This window comes from Choloepus didactylus, chromosome 10 (genome assembly GCF_015220235.1).
Source record: "Choloepus didactylus isolate mChoDid1 chromosome 10, mChoDid1.pri, whole genome shotgun sequence".
NCBI lineage: Eukaryota > Metazoa > Chordata > Mammalia > Pilosa > Megalonychidae > Choloepus > Choloepus didactylus.
Genome location: NC_051316.1, coordinates 26106129 through 26126179, shown reverse-complemented (window position 1 = coordinate 26126179; position 20051 = coordinate 26106129). Strand labels below are relative to the sequence as shown.

General features: G+C 38.4%; 1 protein-coding gene across 3 annotated transcripts in view; it reads right to left on the bottom strand.

Moving 5' to 3' along the window:
- Nucleotides 1-20051, bottom strand: part of SLC35D2 (solute carrier family 35 member D2) — an 85608-nt gene that overhangs the window by 30522 nt on the left and 35035 nt on the right. For all 3 annotated transcript variants that reach the window (XM_037797626.1, XM_037797627.1, XM_037797628.1), the window contains exons 5-8: nt 18303-18374; nt 17295-17363; nt 13387-13489; nt 11973-12065 (exon numbers count right to left, since the gene is read on the bottom strand). In XM_037797626.1, coding sequence (XP_037653554.1) covers nt 11973-12065; nt 13387-13489; nt 17295-17363; nt 18303-18374 — 337 coding nt within the window. The remainder of the gene's footprint in view (nt 1-11972; nt 12066-13386; nt 13490-17294; nt 17364-18302; nt 18375-20051) is intronic.

The window sequence follows — 20051 nt, the reverse complement described above, 5'->3', positions numbered from 1 at the left end:
TATTCTTACAAGAAAGTTTTTTTTTTTTGCAGATTTTATTGAGATATAGTCACATACCATATATTCCATCCAAAGTATACAATCTCACAGTGTCATCACTTAGTTGGGCAATCATTATCACACTCAATTTTAGACCATTACCATTGCTCCAAAGGGAAAAATAGCAGACACACAAAAAGAAAACCCCAAACACCCCATACCCCTTATCCCCCTCTATTATTGACCCCTAGTAATGGTATGGTACACCAGTTATTATTGATGAAAGAATATTAAGGTATTACTGTTAACAAGAGTCTATAGCTTGTAATAGGTAATTTCACCCCATACACCACTGTTATTAACTCTTTGTACAAGTGTCATACATTTGTAGTAGTTCATGGAAGAACTTATTTATATTTGTAGTGCTAATCAGTGACATACATGACTTTAAACAACCCCTAGAAGAAAGGTTTTTTGTTTTGTTTTTTTTACCATTTTAATGTTGACAAGACTTCAAGAAAACTTTAAGTCCATAAACTGTTTTCAGGAACTTGCAAATGCTTAGGAAGGATGGCAAACAAAGTAGGTATTATTTGCTACTAAACAAAGCAATCAAGTAATTGGGGTGGAGGTGTTGGTAGACAGAAAAGAGTAAGACTCTATTTATCCGGGAAATTAATTCCTAGCTGAGAAAATAATTAACCCTCTTGAAATGACAGGGAACTATAAAAAGGAGTTATTCATTATTTGTCCCTTGCCTGCATCCAACAATAATTTTAAGATGACTCAAGACTGTACATTAAGTGTGTGTGGGATAATGTGATTAAATATAAGTTCTATTTATTTTCTATTAAGCAATACTTTGTTAGCCAAGTTTCAGTAATTGTATATATTCAAAACAACTTAAATCTTTTTAAGTTTGTAATTCAAATTTTTAAAACAATTAAAAATGGAATTCTCTACTCCAATTAGTTCAACCTTGTCACGTTTTACTGTCTATGTCTCATTAATAATACTTTATCATAAAGAGACACATTAAATGTTGATAACGTTGGAACTGATTGTTGGGTATATGGGGATTTGTTATACTATTACCTTTCTGTTTATGTTTGAAAGTTTCCAAAATAAACCTTTTTTAAATGCTTATTTGTAAAAGAAAAAAATGTAAATATAAATCTGTCTTAATTGGCAAGCCCCAAGCCAATCAAGGGAACAGAAAACACCCAAGAGAATCAATGTCAAAAAGTGCATGTCAAGGTAATCAGAGACCAAAATAAAACAAGACAGAAACTATGGGAAACAGCCAGAGTCTGACAATTTAAATAAAATTGAAAGTAAGGGAAAAAACATAAGTTCCAAACTTCAAAACAAGATTAGAAGAACATTTATGTACTCAAAGAGCTGGGAATATTTGCACAAATAGTCAATTAAAAACTACACAGTGCTGAAAGCACAGAAGTCATTGAGGGCTATTTAGTAGTTTTCATTAAAATATTTGAATTCTTCACCAACTTAAATGTTGGGAAATTTTAGTTTTTATTTTGTTTCTTTAGTAATAATGAGTCTGTACTGGTGGTGTTTTAAAAAATAAGGTGGCATATTTATTTTAAATTTTAAAAATAACTAAAGATGAATAATAATAAAGTACTGTTTTCCTTTAGACTTGCTATTCCAGTAAAGATATGTTGGACATGTAACCAAATGATTGTGAAAACTTTGTGGCTCATACTCCATTCATCCAGTGTATGGACAGAGGAGTGGAAAAATGGGGACAAAAAGTAAATGAATAATAGGGGGGAGAGGTAGGGTATGTCTTTTTTATTTTTATTTTTATTCTTATTTTTTTTGGAGTAATGAAAATGTTCAAAAATTGATTGTGGTGATGAATGCACAACTATATGATGATACTCTGAACAACTGATTGTACACTTTGGATGATTATATGGTATGTGAATATATCTCAATAAAATTGCATTAAAAATGTACAGGGTTCCTATTTGGAATGATGGAAATGTTTTGGTAATGGATGCTGGTGAGGTAATTAACAGTACTTGATTATATAACTGAATGGGATGAAAGGGAAAATATTAGATTGCATAAATGGTAACAGAATAAAATTTTTTTAAATATATGCAACTGAACTACACAAACAGTGAAACCTAATTTAAACCATGGAACATGGTTAATAGTACAATTACAAAAATGTGCTATCGTGAATTGTAGCAAATGCATAGTGTTAATAATAGAGTGGTATATGAGAATCCTGATTTTTGTGCATGATTTTTCTATAAACCAACAAGTTCTCTAAAAAAGAAAAAAATTAAGCTCAAAAAAAAAAGTATGTTGGAGCAGGAATCTTTTTCACTTTAGAAACAAACAATGCATTTATGGGGTTTTTAATTGGAAAGACATCCCATTATCTGTCCCTGTTCATCAACCGTAATATACTAAATGTACTTTGAACCTATTGCAGTGATTCCAATGACTAAAGAAGAGTCCGCCCACTGAGTATTTTCCAAGGGCCTAATTTGTGAACAAGAGGAGCTGTCATTGGAATCTCGGCATTAGATCCATTGACTCTCTAGGGTCCAAGGTCCAACAGTGAATTCCCAGCACACACACATTTCACCACAATCTCCGAACCTCTCCAGCTCTCATCCCAGTCAACCCGGAAAAATGACTCATCAAATTACTCCTTCCACCAATAAAAGGACTTAACATTTTGCCTTAATTCATCAATCAACTTTCTGTATGGTCAAGCCAAACTTGGCAAATACAAGGCAATTTTATAGTGCAGTCTAACATGCCTAATCACATAAAATCACTTCTTTATTGATTTGGTTCACCATCTAAAATGGACTTGGCCACGGTTAAAAGTGACCCATGGAAAAAAGTTTGTCTTAATTCATTGGACACAGAGCCAATGTTAGTGAAGACTTCACCATTTTTTTCTATAGCGTTGAGCCTGCAGACTTCCAAAGTCATCCAAACCCCTAAAAGGGAATGATTTTTCAACTGGTGGACCCCAGCACAGCCGTGCTCACTGTTAAATATTGCAATACTTTCATATCCGTGGGTAAATAATTCCTGCATAGAACCCCTGTGAACAGCCCCCACCCACCCCCCCACATCTGGGATCCAGCAACTACAGGGTTAATGCCAGTCCAGCCAGGGACTGGTTCTGTGAGTGGTGGCCCTGTGGGACCAGGATTGTGACCCTCATTTCTAGTTTCTCCTGTGAACCCAAGCATCTCCCTAAGACACATGTGGTTTATCTTACAAGTGGTTTTGCTGGCAACTTCTGCAAGAATACAGGGCTTGGCAGGGACCCAGCACACTTCAAGGTGGCTTCTAAGGATGTTAATGGCAGAATATTTGGGCTTCCTGCGAGCCCAGGTCCCCCTTAACCTCCCAACCCACCCACACTGAGGCTAGTATTTTATTACTAATTTTATTACTGATTTACCATGGTATTTGTCCCTCATCTAGGGTGCAGTTGATAAAGCAAACAGCAAATACTAGAAAGGGAAAAAAAAAAAAAAACCTTCTCAAATTTCAAATGTAGATCCTGGAGTATTTAGAGGAAAAATGGCTTGATGTCTGGAATTTGCTTTAAAATACTTCAGAAAAAAGGAAAAATGAGGGGGTGGATGGGGACAGATAAAACAAGAACGGCAAAAGGCAGGTATGTGTTGAAGCTGGGTGGTAGGTATGTGGGAGTTCCTTACGTTATCGTCTCCACTTTGCATAGGTTTCAAAATGTCCAAAACACGGAGGCGGGGCAAGATGGCAGACTGGTGAGCTGTATGTTTTAGTTACTCCTCCAGGAAAGTAGGTAAAAAGCCAGGAACTGCGTGGACTGGACACCACAGAGCAATCTGTCTTTGGGCATACTTCATACAACACTCATGAAAACGTGGAACTGCTGAGATCAGCGAAATCTGTAAGTTTTTGCGGCCAGGGGACCCGCGCCCCTCCCTGCCAGGCTCAGTCCCGGGGGAGGAGGGGCTGTCAGCTCCAGGAAGGAGAAGGGAGAATTGCAGTGGCTGCTCTTAACGGAAACTCATTCTACTGATTCAAACTCCAACCATAGATAGACTGAGGCCAGACACCAGAGACTCCGAGAGCAGCCAGCCCAGCAGAGAGGAGACAGGCATAGAAAAAAAACAACACGAAAAACTCCAAAATAAAAGCAGAGGATTTTTGGAGTTCTGGTGAACACAGAAAGGGGAAGGGCGGAGATCAGGCCTTGAGGCGCATATGCAAATCCCGAAGCAAGGCTGATCTCTCTGCCCTGGGCACTTTCCCTTAATGGCCCTGGTTGCTTTGTCTATTAGCATTTCAATAACCCATTAGATCTCTGAGGAGGGCCGTTTTTTTTTTTTTTTTTTTTTTTTTAAATCCTTTTTGCTTTTTCTAAAACAATTACTCTAAGAAGCTCAATACAGAAAGCTTCAAAGAATTGAAATTTGGGCACGTCAAGTCAAGAGCAGAACTAAGAGAGCTCTGAGACAAAAGGCAATAATCCAGTGGCTGAGAAAATTCACTAAACAACACAACTTCCCAAGAAAAGGGGGGTGTCCGCTCACAGCCACCATCCTGGTGGACAGGAAACACTCCTGCCCATCTCCAGCCCCATAGCCCAGAGCTGCCCCAGACAACCCAGTGTGACGGAAGTGCTTCAAATAACAGGCACACACCACAAAACTGGGCGTGGACATTAGCCTTCCCTGCAACCTCAGCTGAATGTCCCAGAGCTGGGAAGGGGGAGCAGTGTGAATTAACAGAGCCCCATTCAGCCATCATTTGAGCAGACTGGGAGCCTCCCAACACAGCCCAGCAGCCCAGAACTGCCCTGGGGGGACGGCACTCACCTGCGACATAGCACAGTCATCCCTCAACAGAGGACCCGGGGTGCACAGCCTGAAAGAGGGGCCCACTTGCAAGTCTCAGGAGCCATACGCCAATACCAAAGACTTGTGGGTCAGTGGCAGAGACAAACTGTGGCAGGACTGAACTGAAGGATTAGACTATTGCAGTAGCTTTAAAACTCTAGGATCATCAGGGAGATTTGATTGTTAGGGCCACCCCCCCTCCCCGACTGCCCAGAAACACGCCCCACATACAGGGCAGGCAACACCAACTACACACGCAAGCTTGGGACACCAATTGGGCCCCACAAGACTCACTCCCCCACTCACCAAAAAGGCTAAGCAGGGGAGATCTGGCTTGTGGAGAACAGGTGGCTCGTGGACGCCACCTGCTGGTTAGTTAGAGAAAGTGTACTCCACGAAGCTGTAGATCTGATAAATTAGAGATAAGGACTTCAACTGGTCTACAAACCCTAAAAGAACCCTATCAAGGTCAGCAAATGCCACGAGGCCAAAAACAACAGAAAATTATAAAGCATATGAAAAAACCAGACGATATGGATAACCCAAGCCCAAGCACCCAAATCAAAAGACCAGAAGAGACACACCTAGAGCAGCTACTCAAAGAACTAAAGATGAACAATGAGACCCTAGTACGGGATATGAAGGAAATCAAGAAGACCCTAGAAGAGCATAAAGAAGACATTGCAAGACTAAATAAAAAAATGGATGATCTTATGGAAATTAAAGAAACTGTTGACCAAATTAAAAAGATTCTGGACACTCATAGTACAAGACTAGAGGAAGTTGAACAACGAATCAGTGACCTGGAAGATGACAGAATGGAAAATGAAAACATAAAAGAAAGAATGGGGAAAAAAATTGAAAAAACTCGAAATGGACCTCAGGGATATGATAGATAATATGAAACGTCCGAATATAAGACTCATTGGTGTCCTAGAAGGGGAAGAAAAGGGTAAAGGTCTAGGAAGAGTATTCAAAGAAATTGTTGGGGAAAACTTCCCAAATCTTCTAAACAACATAAATACACAAATCATAAATGCTCAGCGAACTCCAAATAGAATAAATCCAAAAAAAACCCACTCCGAGACATATACTGATCACACTGTCAAACATAGAAGAGAAGGAGCAAGTTCTGAAAGCAGCAAGAGAAAAGCAATTCACCACATACAAAGGAAACAGCATAAGACTAAGTAGTGACTACTCAGCAGCCACCATGGAGGCGAGAAGGCAGTGGCACGATATATTTAAAATTCTGAGTGAGAGGAATTTCCAGCCAAGAATACTTTATCCAGCAAAGCTCTCCTTCAAATTTGAGGGAGAGCTTAAATTTTTCACAGACAAAGAAATGCTGAGAGAATTTGCTAACAAGAGACCTGCCCTACTGGAGATACTAAAGGGAGCCCTACAGACAGAGAAACAAAGACAGGACAGAGAGACTTGGAGAAAGGTTCAGTACTAAAGAGATTCGGTATGGGTACAATAAAGGATATTAATAGAGAGAGGGAAAAATATGGCAAACATAATCCAAAGGATAAGATGGCCGATTCAAGAAATGCCTTCACGGTTTTAACGTTGAATGTAAATGGATTAAACTCCCCAATTAAAAGATATAGATTCGCAGAATGGATCAAAAAAAATGAACCATCAATATGTTGCATACAAGAGACTCATCTTAGACACAGGGACACAAAGAAACTGAAAGTGAAAGGATGGAAAAAAATATTTCATGCAAGCTACAGCCAAAAGAAAGCAGGTGTAGCAATATTAATCTCAGATAAAATAGACTTCAAATGCAGGGATGTTTTGAGAGACAAAGAAGGCCACTACATACTAATAAAAGGGGCAATTCAGCAAGAAGAAATAACAATCGTAAATGTCTATGCACCCAATCAAGGTGCCACAAAATACATGAGAGAAACACTGGCAAAACTAAAGGAAGCAATTGATGTTTCCACAATAATTGTGGGAGACTTCAACACATCACTCTCTCCTATAGATAGATCAACCAGACAGAAGACCAATAAGGAAATTGAAAACCTAAACAATCTGATAAATGAATTAGATTTAACAGACATATACAGGACATTACATCCCAAATCACCAGGATACACATACTTTTCTAGTGCTCATGGAACTTTCTCCAGAATAGATCATATGCTGGGACATAAAACAAGCCTCAATAAATTTAAAAAGATTGAAATTATTCAAAGCACATTCTCTGACCACAATGGAATACAATTAGAAGTCAATAACCATCAGAGACTTAGAAAATTCACAAATACCTGGAGGTTAAACAACACACTCCTAAACAATCAGTGGGTTAAAGAAGAAATAGCAAGAGAAATTGCTAAATATATAGAGACGAATGAAAATGAGAACACAACATACCAAAACCTATGGGATGCAGCAAAAGCAGTGCTAAGGGGGAAATTTATAGCACTAAACGCATATATTAAAAAGGAAGAAAGAGCCAAAATCAAAGAACTAATGGATCAACTGAAGAAGCTAGAAAATGAACAGCAAACCAATCCTAAACCAAGTACAAGAAAAGAAATAACAAGGATTAAAGCAGAAATAAATGACATAGAGAACAAAAAAACAATAGAAAGGATAAATATCACCAAAAGTTGGTTCTTTGAGAAGATCAACAAGATTGACAAGCCCCTAGCTAGACTGACAAAATCAAAAAGAGAGAAGACCCATATAAACAAAATAATGAATGAAAAAGGTGACATAACTGCAGATCCTGAAGAAATTAAAAAAATTATAAGAGGATATTATGAACAACTGTATGGCAACGAACTGGATAATGTAGAAGAAATGGACAATTTCCTGGAAACATATGAACAACCTAGACTGACCAGAGAAGAAATAGAAGACCTCAACCAACCCATCACAAGCAAAGAGATCCAATCAGTCATCAAAAATCTTCCCACAAATAAATGCCCAGGGCCAGATGGCTTCACAGGGGAATTCTACCAAACTTTCCAGAAAGAACTGACACCAATCTTACTCAAACTCTTTCAAAACATTGAAAAAAAATGGAACACTACCTAATTCATTTTATGAAGCTAACATCAATCTAATACCAAAACCAGGCAAAGATGCTACAAAAAAGGAAAACTACCGGCCAATCTCCCTAATGAATATAGATGCAAAAATCCTCAACAAAATACTTGCAAATCGAATCCAAAGACACATTAAAAAAATCATACACCATGACCAAGTGGGGTTCATTCCAGGCATGCAAGGATGGTTCAACATAAGAAAAACAATCAATGTATTACAACACATTAAAAACTCGAAAGGGAAAAATCAATTGATCATCTCAATAGATGCTGAAAAAGCATTTGACAAAATCCAACATCCGTTTTTGATAAAAACACTTCAAAAGGTAGGAATTGAAGGAAACTTCCTCAACATGATAAAGAGCATATATGAAAAACCCACAGCCAGCATAGTACTCAATGGTGAGAGACTGAAAGCCTTCCCTCTAAGATCAGGAACAAGACAAGGATGCCCGCTGTCACCACTGTTATTCAACATTGTGCTGGAAGTGCTAGCCAGGGCAATCCGGCAAGACAAAGAAATAAAAGGCATCCAAATTGGAAAAGAAGAAGTAAAACTGTCATTGTTTGCAGATGATATGATCTTATATCTAGAAAACCCTGAGAAATCAACGATACACCTACTAGAGCTAATAAACAAATTTAGCAAAGTAGCGGGATACAAGATTAATGCACATAAGTCAGTAATGTTTCTATATGCTAGAAATGAACAAACTGAAGAGACACTCAAGAAAAAGATACCATTTTCAATAGCAACTAAAAAAATCAAGTACCTAGGAATAAACTTAACCAAAGATGTAAAAGACCTATACAAAGAAAACTACATAACTCTACTAAAAGAAATAGAAGGGGACCTTAAAAGATGGAAAAATATTCCATGTTCATGGATAGGAAGGCTAAATGTCATTAAGATGTCAATTCTACCCAAACTCATCTACAGATTCAATGCAATCCCAATCAAAATTCCAACAACCTACTTTGCAGACTTGGAAAAGCTAGTTATCAAATTTATTTGGAAAGGGAAGATGCCTCGAATTGCTAAAGACACTTTAAAAAAGAAAAACGAAGTGGGAGGACTTACACTCCCTGACTTTGAAGCTTATTATAAAGCCACAGTTGCCAAAACAGCATGGTACTGGCACAAAGATAGACATATAGATCAATGGAATCGAATTGAGAATTCAGAGATAGACCCTCAGATCTATGGCCGACTGATCTTTGATAAGGCCCCCAAAGTCACCGAACTGAGCCATAATGGTCTTTTCAACAAATGGGGCTGGGAGAGTTGGATATCCATATCCAAAAGAATGAAAGAGGACCCCTACCTCACCCCCTACACAAAAATTAACTCAAAATGGACCAAAGATCTCAATATAAAAGAAAGTACCATTAAACTCCTAGAAGATAATGTAGGAAAACATCTTCAAGACCTTGTATTAGGAGGCCACTTCCTAGACTTTACACCCAAAGCACAAGCAACAAAAGAGAAAATAGATAAATGGGAACTCCTCAAGCTTAGAAGTTTCTGCACCTCAAAGGAATTTCTCAAAAAGGTAAAGAGGCAGCCAACTCAATGGGAAAAAATTTTTGGAAACCATGTATCTGACAAAAGACTGATATCTTGCATATACAAAGAAATCCTACAACTCAATGACAATAGTACAGACAGCCCAATTATAAAATGGGCAAAAGATATGAAAAGACAGTTCTCTGAAGAGGAAATACAAATGGCCAAGAAACACATGAAAAAATGTTCAGCTTCACTAGCTATTAGAGAGATGCAAATTAAGACCACAATGAGATACCATCTAACACCGGTTAGAATGGCTGCCATTAAACAAACAGGAAACTACAAATGCTGGAGGGGATGTGGAGAAATTGGAACTCTTATTCATTGTTGGTGGGACTGTATAATGGTTCAGCCACTCTGGAAGTCAGTCTGGCAGTTCCTTAGAAAACTAGAGATAGAGCTACCATTCGATCCAGCGATTGCACTTCTCGGGATATACCCGGAAGATCGGAAAGCAGTGACACGAACAGATATCTGCACGCCAATGTTCATAGCAGCATTATTCACAATTGCCAAGAGATGGAAACAACCCAAATGTCCATCAACAGATGAGTGGATAAATAAAATGTGGTATATACACACGATGGACTACTACGCGGCAGTAAGAAGGAACGATCTGGTGAAACATATGACAACATGGATGAACCTTGAAGACATAATGCTGAGCGAAATAAGCCAGGCACAAAAAGAGAAATATTATATGCTACCACTAATGTGAACTTTGAAAAATGTAAAACAAATGGTTTATAATGTAGAATGTAGGGGAACTAGCAGTAGAGAGCAATTAAGGAAGGGGGAACAATAATCCAAGAAGAACAGATAAGCTATTTAACGTTCTGGGGATGCCCAGAAATGACTATGGTCTGTTAATTTCTGATGGATGTAGTAGGAACAAGTTCACTGAAATGTTGCTATAGTATGTAACTTTCTTGGGGTAAAGTAGGAACATGTTGGAAGTTAAGCAGTTATCTTAGGTTAGTTGTCTTTTTCTTACTCCCTTGCTATGGTCTCTTGAAATGTTCTTTTATTGTATGTTTGTTTTCTTTTTAACTTTTTTTTTCATACAGTTGATTTGAAAAAAGAAGGGAAAGTTAAAAAAAAAAAAAAGAAAAAAGACAAACAAGGAAAAAAAAAACAAAAAAAAAAAAACGATGTAGTGCCCCCTTGAGGAGCCTGTGGAGAATGCAGGGGTATTCGACTACCCCACCTCCATGGTTGCTAACATGACCACAGACATAGGGGACTGGTGGTTTGATGGGTTGAGCCCTCTACCATAAGTTTTACCCTTGGGAAGACGGTTGCTGCAAAGGAGAGGCTAGGCCTCCCTGTATTTGTGCCTAAGAGTCTCCTCCTGAATGCCTCTTTGTTGCTCAGATGTGGCCCTCTCTCTCTGGCTAAGCCAACTTGAAAGGTGAAATCACTGCCCTCCCCCCTACGTGGGATCAGACACCCAGGGAAGTGAATCTCCCTGGCAACGTGGAATATGACTCCCGGGGAGGAATGTAGACCCGGCATCGTGGGATGGAGAACATCTTCTTGACCAAAAGGGGGATGTGAAAGGAAATGAAATAAGCTTCAGTGGCAGAGAGATTCCAAAACGAGCCGAGAGATCACTCTGGTGGGCACTCTTACGCACACTTTAGACAACCTTTTTTAGGTTCTAAAGAATTGGGGTAGCTGGTGGTGGATACCTGAAACTATTAAACTACAACCCAGAACCCATGAATCTCGAAGACAGTTGTATAAAAATGTAGCTTATGAGGGGTGACAGTGGGATTGGGAATGCCATAAGGACCAAACTCCACTTTGTCTAGTTTATGGATCGATGTGTAGAAAAGTAGGGGAAGCAAACAAACAGACAAAGGTACCTAGTGTTCTTTTTTACTTCAATTGCTCTTTTTCACTCTAATTATTATTCTTGTTATTTTTGTGTGTGTGCTAATGAAGGTGTCAGGGATTGATTTAGGTGATGAATGTACAACTATGTAATGGTACTGTAAACAATCGAAAGTACAATTTGTTTTGTATGACTGCGTGGTATGTGAATATATCTCAATAAAATGATGATTAAAAAAAAAAAAAAATGTCCAAAACACAAATAAATAAGTAAAGAAAGAAAGAATCCATTTTAAAACTAGAAAAATCCCCTTCTAGGTTAAGTAGCTTTCCCAGGGTCACCCCACTGGCAGAGGGAGATACAACAGACTGAAACTGAAATTTTTATTGTCGTTTCTTCCCAAATTTCCAGTCCATCTTCTTGCTCACTCCCATGTGTCTGAGGACACATGCCAGTGAAGAGATAATCCCAAAGATATTTTCAGGGATATCAAACATGCTGCTTTCATGTATCCTCCTGGTGACCCAAGTTACCTGAATACTTTTTATGTCAATGAGTACCAACAGTTACATATTAAAATTGAAAAAGTCTGTTCAGTAAGAACTTGATGGTCATCAGCTCACCTGTTGGAGGTCTCCAGTGGAGATACTAATGGCAAGCGTTGGGATGATCATGAAACAGGCATTGTAGAAAAGCACTCCATATTTCCCTAGCTCCTGCAGAAACAAAGAAAGCCACTCTCAATTTTAGAAATAGAAAACATCAGATTTCCTAAAGCCATTTATACACTTATGATTTTATGCAGAGTTAGAATATGTATTCTGGCCACTGAGAGGCTGCCGTATTGGAATAATTTCAGCAAATTTCTGACGTAAAATACTCCATTGCAAGGGTACTATGATTTCAGAATAAACACTGGGTTTGCACTGAAACTGCAGCTAAAACAGATGGAGGTGGGTGGCCTCCAAGGTTCTGTCCATATCTATCAGCCTGATTGTGTTTTTTAAAACTCACATTATTCAACATGGAATATCTGGAACAAAATAAAGAGCATTAAAAATGTTGGTATAAACAGAACATCTTAAAAATAGCTGCTGTTGCCATTAAAGAACAGCAGGGTTAAAACACCAGGTATCTCATTTTCCAATCTTGCATATATTTGCTTTACGTTAATGTGGCTGTACCACTTCTCCACCATTTTCAATAAAGGGTGACATATTGTGATTCTCAAAAGGCAACAAACCTGTTTTTGTAAAACTGCCACCATTAAAAAACAAATGGCCGCGTAGAAGAAAGGAGTGCAGATAAAAACAGTCCATGGAAATAGCCCTGTCTGTCGAGTGGACTCTGGAACAAAGAAACATATGGCTGGCTCATCCTCCTGGGTTTCCAGGAACAGCTGGGATGAGCGCAAGGGAGATGAAAGGCAGAACCCAGTGAAGGAAAGCTCATCTGCCCGCCCAGCCCCTATAAAGGCAGCAATTCCAGGCAAAGAAAGGCTATTGCTGGGCATATAAACTTATGAATTATCCATTTCAATTATCTCCTTCTGCAGACCAGGAAACTGAGGCTCAGAGAAGTAAAGGTCCAAAGTCATACAGGGCAGGATGAGAGGCAAAACTTGAGTCTGTAACCACATCCCCAGATTCTCAAACTAGTGTTACTCTCAGATGAAATACCAGGGCCCCTGACTTCTCCTTGGTCACCCCTGACGATGGTAAAATAATAATAATAATAATAATAGCTTTTAATTTTAATTTGCTTTTCAAAATAGTGCGCTTTTTATATATTCTGACTCTGCATCTAAAATAGGGGGATCTTTTCCTTTGCTATTTAATTTTCACCCAAAACTTTGCAAGACTGGGAGTCAAAAAAACATATACAGACAAAATAATTGAAAATAATTGAAAAGAACTTAGCTACGTATAGATCATAGTGAATAAAGTACATGCCAACTGGACAGATTTGTTGACTTTTTCATGTGATTTCAGGGGTCAGATTATAAATTCTAAAAGCCGCAGAGTGAGGATTTGGTACCTTAGGATCCATTTTCTGTTTGGTATAAACTCCATTCGCTGCTGTGAAGATGTCATTCAAGAATACAAAAATATAGCCTTCCAAGTTAAAAGCCAGGTCAGAACTGGTAAAGAGAACAACAAAGAAGGGATGATTATTCAGAAACACGACCCAGTCCCAGAGCCCCGCCTGGGTTAACTTTCCCTAATCAAATCTATTTGCAGTGCTAGTTGCCACCTTTTCTATGAGTTATCTTCCCACTCCATGATGGTGAGTGACTGATTCCTCTGCTTTGCCTCCAGGCAAAAGCAAAACCAGGCAGATCAGGTGGCTTCAACTTAACCATGAATGGCCTAAAATCAGAGGGACAATAACCATCTTCCTTTCCCTGCAAAACCTTTTCTTTTGCTAACTGATAAATCGACATCATCATTGGTGAGTGCAGACTTTGCTAAGGGGGACGCTTGTCCAACCCACCCAGTGGCTTTGCTTATTATAGTAAACAGAGCCATCCCCTGGGTAAGGCCGACATGGGGACAGCTGTGAGAGTGGGCGGCTGGGAAGCGGCTGGGAGAGGAGGGGGTAATGAGGCAGTGACCCCTCCATCTGGCGTCCAAACAGCCACTCTTCAGACCCCCACCCCACCGCCTTATCCATCCAAATGGCAAGGCAGGTATCCATTCCTTCTTCTATGCAATGCCTCTAAGGCTCCCTTCTTTCCTTTCTTTTGAGACACCTTCTCTTCAATTTCCACTTTAAATTAAAAAAATATTTGGCATACACCTATGGCATGGGACGCAAGAGAGCAGTGGCTGGGCCATGAGGGGATTCGGCCACCTATACTTGATCCTTGCCGGCAGCACCAGGCCCATATCATAATACGTTCAAATGAGATTATTTCTGATCAAGAGAAAGAAATAGATATACAGACAAAAATTACATTAAAGTTCGAATGCAAGTTAAATCAGTTGCTGCTTGATGTTGCCACTGGTATGATGATCTACAAATACATTTGTGAGAAAGTAGATTAATTTTAGATTCAACACAAGTCGGAATTCTCTGGCTCAATTGCAAAAATTGATCTTCTCGAAATCAGCATCTTCCAAATCTCTTGCCAACCCACATTTGATTCAGTGTTGAGAAGACTGCCATTCCAATGAAAGGCAAAGAGTTGAATAAGTAGGAAAAGGCCAGATGTCAAGACGAATGGGAGGAAGGTGCTGCCCATTTCCTCAGAGGGCAGAGGGGAAATTCCCAGAACCCTCAAGTCTCTTACCCTGAGAGCCAGGGGTCCCCAAAAGTGGTGCTCCAACACCCTGAAGCCTTGCCCAGCTGTCAGGTGCCTTACCTTTCATTTGTTTAGGCCAGTAGTGAACGCACACACAAATCTGAGAAGAATGTATTTGTTTGGTAAATCAGAGATTCATGGTCAATACTTGTCATCAGAGCTATTCACGGCCCTTCTATTTCAACATTTTCTGGTCCCACATTGTGGACGGCACTCACCTGCCCCTTTGAACGTTAAGGCATGGCCATGTGCCTTGCTTTGGTGAATAACATGTAAGAGCAAGTGACACATATCACATCTGGGCAAATGCTTCAGGAGCCAGTGCACAATTCCTCATTCCCTTTGCCTGCCTGGGTGACTGAGATGTAATCCATTCAGTGGGTGCTGGGAGGAAGGGGAAAGTCAAGAATTGCTATCCCAAGCCAGCTCTTCAGTGGAAGTTAGATGCTTTTGGAAACATGATTGACTTTTTCAGTTCATTAGAGTATTATTGCAAAGCCAAATGTGAGCTGAATTTCTACTCATCCATCTTGGAAATGTGTCTAGGCACACATGAAGTGGGTAGCACCATTCCTCATCAAAGACTTAAAAAGTTTTTATAAACCATTTTTTTTTTAAAAAGTCTTCAACTGAATACAGGTTACCAGGGACCGGGGTGGGGGTAGGGAATGGGGAGTAAAGGTTTAAATTGTACAAAGTTTCTACTGGAGGTGATGGAAAGGCTTTGGTAATGGATGGTGGTGATAGCTGCACAACATTGTGAACATAATTAACAGCACTGAATTATATATTTGAATGTGGCTAAAAGGAGAAGTGTTAGGTTGTATATATGTTACCAGAATAAAAATTGAAAAAAAAAAAAGGGACTGTACAACACAAACAAGGAACCCTAAGGTGAACTATTTAATAGCACAATTATAAAAATGTGCCTTCATGAATTGTAACAAATGTTCCAAACTAATGCAAGGTGTTAATAATAAAGTGGTCCCTGGGAACTCTATATTTTATGCATGATTTTTCTGTAAACCTATAACTTTCCTAATAAAAAATAAAAGAAGACTTCAACTGGCTCCTTGGTTTTCAAATTGAGCTCTCCGGAACCTAGAGGAGAAAAGTTGTTCGGATGAGATCCCAGAGAACTCTGGAGCAGGAGAGTGCCTTCTACAGAGCACTCCCTTTTTTAGCTACTTTACATGTATGAGCTCGCTTGAACAAAATTCTCCACGACTAAAACACACTGAGCCCTGCTGCTTAACGTCTACACCGGCACGCTGTCAGAGGTAATAGAAAGAATGCCGAAACCAAAGGGGCCAGCTTCCCAAGGGGGCTGAACTCAGCCCGCAGCAGGAACTAGGAAGGGGGAAGGTACAGACAAAAAAAAAAAAAAAAAAATGAATAAGGAATCTTGGCCCAGGAAAGGGAGGGAATATGTTCATAATAATAATCATTGTAATTGCTATCATTTATCACCATCTAACATGCTATGTTTTTTAACCTGTTTATTTTGCTTCTGATTGTTCATCGACTATAAATCCATGAAGGCAAGGATTCCTGTCTATGTTGTTAACTGCTGGAGTCCCAGTATCTTCAATGTGCTGGAATATAGTAAATACTCAATATATTGTCAATGAACGTGACCATTCATGATTGTAAGTTCTGTGCATGCATTACTGTTTAATTCTAACGTCAACCCCACGAGGTGGATGCTATTTTCATCTCCATTTGACAGCTGAAACTCTGATGCAGAAGGAGGTTGCATAGCTTGCCCCTGGTTAGACGCCTAGTAAGTGAGGAGAAGCCTAAGATCCCAGGCTCCCTGGCTCAGAAGCCAACAACCTTACTCAGTTTGCAGTTAATGATCCATGTCCCTGGGATCTAAACGAGTCCATGAAAACCAGTTTTACTGAAATTCCTTCAACCTTTTCTTTCTTCCCTCCATTCAAGTAGGTTTTATTTTTAATCATCACCTTTACTCTGCAGAAGAGGAAAATGAAAGCACAGAGTGCCTGAGAAACTTGCCCAAAGTCACACAGCTGATAAGGGGTGGGACTAAGTTTTGAACCCAAGGAACCTGCCTCCACAAATGCTGCTAACCACCATGCCATGAACAACAGGGGGAAAAAAAGCAAGAGTGAGTACCTGATTTCAAACACACACATGGGCTTCTTATTAATGAATAGGTCAGTATTGGTTCATATCGCAAACATACCAATATATTTATTGATTTTTATTCTACCATTGGAAATATCAAGTGCTGAGGTATCATGGAATGCCAAAACAAATCAGCGTGCAAGGTTTTGTAAATCTGTTAATGTTTTCTAATAACCTTTCAAGTTAAATTTCTGTATCAAAGACCAACATTCAGTAATAAAAGTAAGCCATTCTCTCCCTTTTATAAAGAGAAGCTGCCCTAATATCTTGTAATGCTCTCCTTGTATATTCTCAGGAATGCTCCGGAAAACTGGGAATACAGTTTGACTTTCACAGGAACACATGGGGATTCCACTAACTTCAACAGATTTGTCTCTTGGCTGCTCAATTCAACGGCAGCCAGATGGAAAATGAAAAACCAAGGGTTGGGGCTGGACCTATTGTCAAAGGCACAAAGAAGTTATTGAACAGAAACAGTCCAAAGTCTTACCCAGCTGCTATGAAAGCACCAAGAACGATAGTAAAGACACTGACAATGATGTTCAGTGAATACTGTTTCCTGTTAAAAAAAAAAAAAAAAAGACAGAAAGAAAGAAAGACAAATAAATGGGGGGATAAAAAGGAATGGGGGAAGGAGAATAAAATTTAAATATGGATTATAATTTTTAAAAAACAAACTGCAAATAGACATTGTCTATCAAGTTTTACAGCGAAAATCTAACAGACAATACTTTACATATAGAAAGCACTAAAAGTGTTGTAAGTGGATTAGTAAATCACACCAAATTTACTTTATTTCTTGTTATAAGTGGATTAGTAAATCACACCAAATCTACTTTATTTCTTAAGCAGTTTTCTTAATCTAATTATAAATTATAATTAATTATAGAGATGCAGGAACAAAATACAGAAGAGTTCCTGAGGTAGGTTTAATTGATCTGCACTTATATTGAGCATCCAAAGAGTAAGATAAAATTCAAAACTAAGGCTGAAACATCGAGGCATCATTAAAATTTCATTGCTGCTAAGTAGTCTTCATAGCAAAATCAAGAATGGCCTTTCTAGATGCCAGCCTGAGTTTCCTTACAGAAAAATTATAAAAATCAATTTATTCTCATCTTACATTATAATCAATGCATCAGCATATATTTCCCTGATTTACCAAACTCTCATTTGTATAGTTGGATAATTTCTCCCACCGTATTCCAAAGTCAGTGTATATTCCATCTGGCTCAGAAAACAGATTCACATCTGGTTTTTTGTTTGTTCATTTTTGTAATTTTTCTACCACAAATGTATGATTTGTCTAATACAAAATTACAATTAAAAAATCACTCAGATTCTTAGGCAAATCACTAAAACAAGTAACTTTTTAAGTGAATAAATCATTTTGCCCCTAAGTTATTGCTACTAGCAATTCAATTCAGCTATTTGGAAAGCTGATTATCATGCAGGAAGAGGGAACATTGGAGGAACAGAAGAAAAATACAAAAATCACCCGAGTATGATGGTTTCCAGAAGTAAAGTAAGTGGGATGGTAAACTTCCTGAGTACGGTAAACATCGGCAAGCTGTAGGGAAAATAATCAAGTATAACATCAGATGCCAAGTTTGGTTTTTGCCTGTTTTGCATTTTTAATTAAGCCCACTAATTTTCTAACTTAAACATAAGGAACTACCCTTAATTCTCACAAATGCCACTGACAAACTACTTTAAATAATAAAAGAAATGCAGGTTAAATAATTTCATACTGCTTTCATTATTAGCAATTTAAAACATCATAGTACCTAAATGCTAGAAAGATTTTTTTAGAACTAGTACTCATGGGCACAATTCATGGCAATGTGAACCAATATGTTCTTTGGCAATTTAAGTTGGGATGTGTGACCAACAGTCCATTAAATGGCCATCAACTTGAACCTAATTATTCCTTGTTGGGAAACTTATCCTAAGATAATAATCCAAAAGAAAGAAAAAGCCATGTGCACAAAAGCATTCACGGCAGTAGTATCTTTGAGAAAAACATCAGAAATAACCTCAATGTCAGACAAAAAGGCAATGATTAAATAAATTATGATACAGTCACATGAGGGAACATTATAAAATAGAACTCTATAATATAAAGGCCTTACCACTCTTAGAAAATGAATATTAAATAAAACAAGGGAGATATAAAACCATGTAGACACTATGACTCTAACAAGATATGTTCTATACCTGAGGAAATACTGAAAATGAATATTTAAAACAATGTATTGGAAGATAGAATTACGGGTGACTTTTTTCCCTATACCTTTTGTAAAGAGGCTACCATGTCTATTTAAAAATTAAAACACTTAACGGAGAAATTTTAGGTTGCATGTATGTTGCTAAAATGAAAACATTAAAAATATACAAATGTAGGACTGTACAACACAGTGAATCCTATTGTTAACAATGGACTACGGTTAATACTACAACTATAAAAATGTTTTTTCATGAATTGTAACAAAAGTACCACACTTACCCAAGGTGTTAATAAGAGGGTGGTATATGGGAACCTATTTTATGCATGATTTTCCATAAACCTACAAGTTCTCTAATAAAAACAAAAGCCAACATGCCAAGAATGACAAAGCAGAAAAAAAAAAAATTAAAACACTTAAGAACCTTTCACCCACTCTTGAAACCCAGAGATTCCAGCACACAGCTCAAAGCATGGCCAACAGACTGCCAGGGCTGGAACAGCCCAACTCCACCTGCTTATAGATGTGACCAGGAAAGGACAGTAAACTAGAGAAGGGAAAACCAGGACAGCAGCCCAGGAGAGAGGGAGACCATCCCTTCCTGACCAGACTTGAGGAGGGAGCATCCCATCATCAACTGCACTACAACCAGAGAGCAGGAATGGCAAGAATTTTCAGGAACTTTATATCCACATTTAAACATGTTTGAGGAAACTGGAGTTTTCAAAGCAAGCCACAAAAAAAAAAAAAAAAAAAGCTCACTATGTTCAGTTAAGTTTAAAAAGTATTGTTAGATGATATCTTTTAAAAGCAGGTAAGGTGTACTTACTGGTGAAAAATGAACACTTTCCCCTTAATATCAGGAACAAGACAAGAATGTTGATTCTTATTACATCTAGTCAACATTATGCTGGAGATTCTAGCCAAGGCAATTAGGCCAGAAAAAAAAAAAAAGATACAGTTTGGAAAGGAAGCAATAAAACTATTTCTGTTTGCAGATGACATTGTATATATAGAAAATC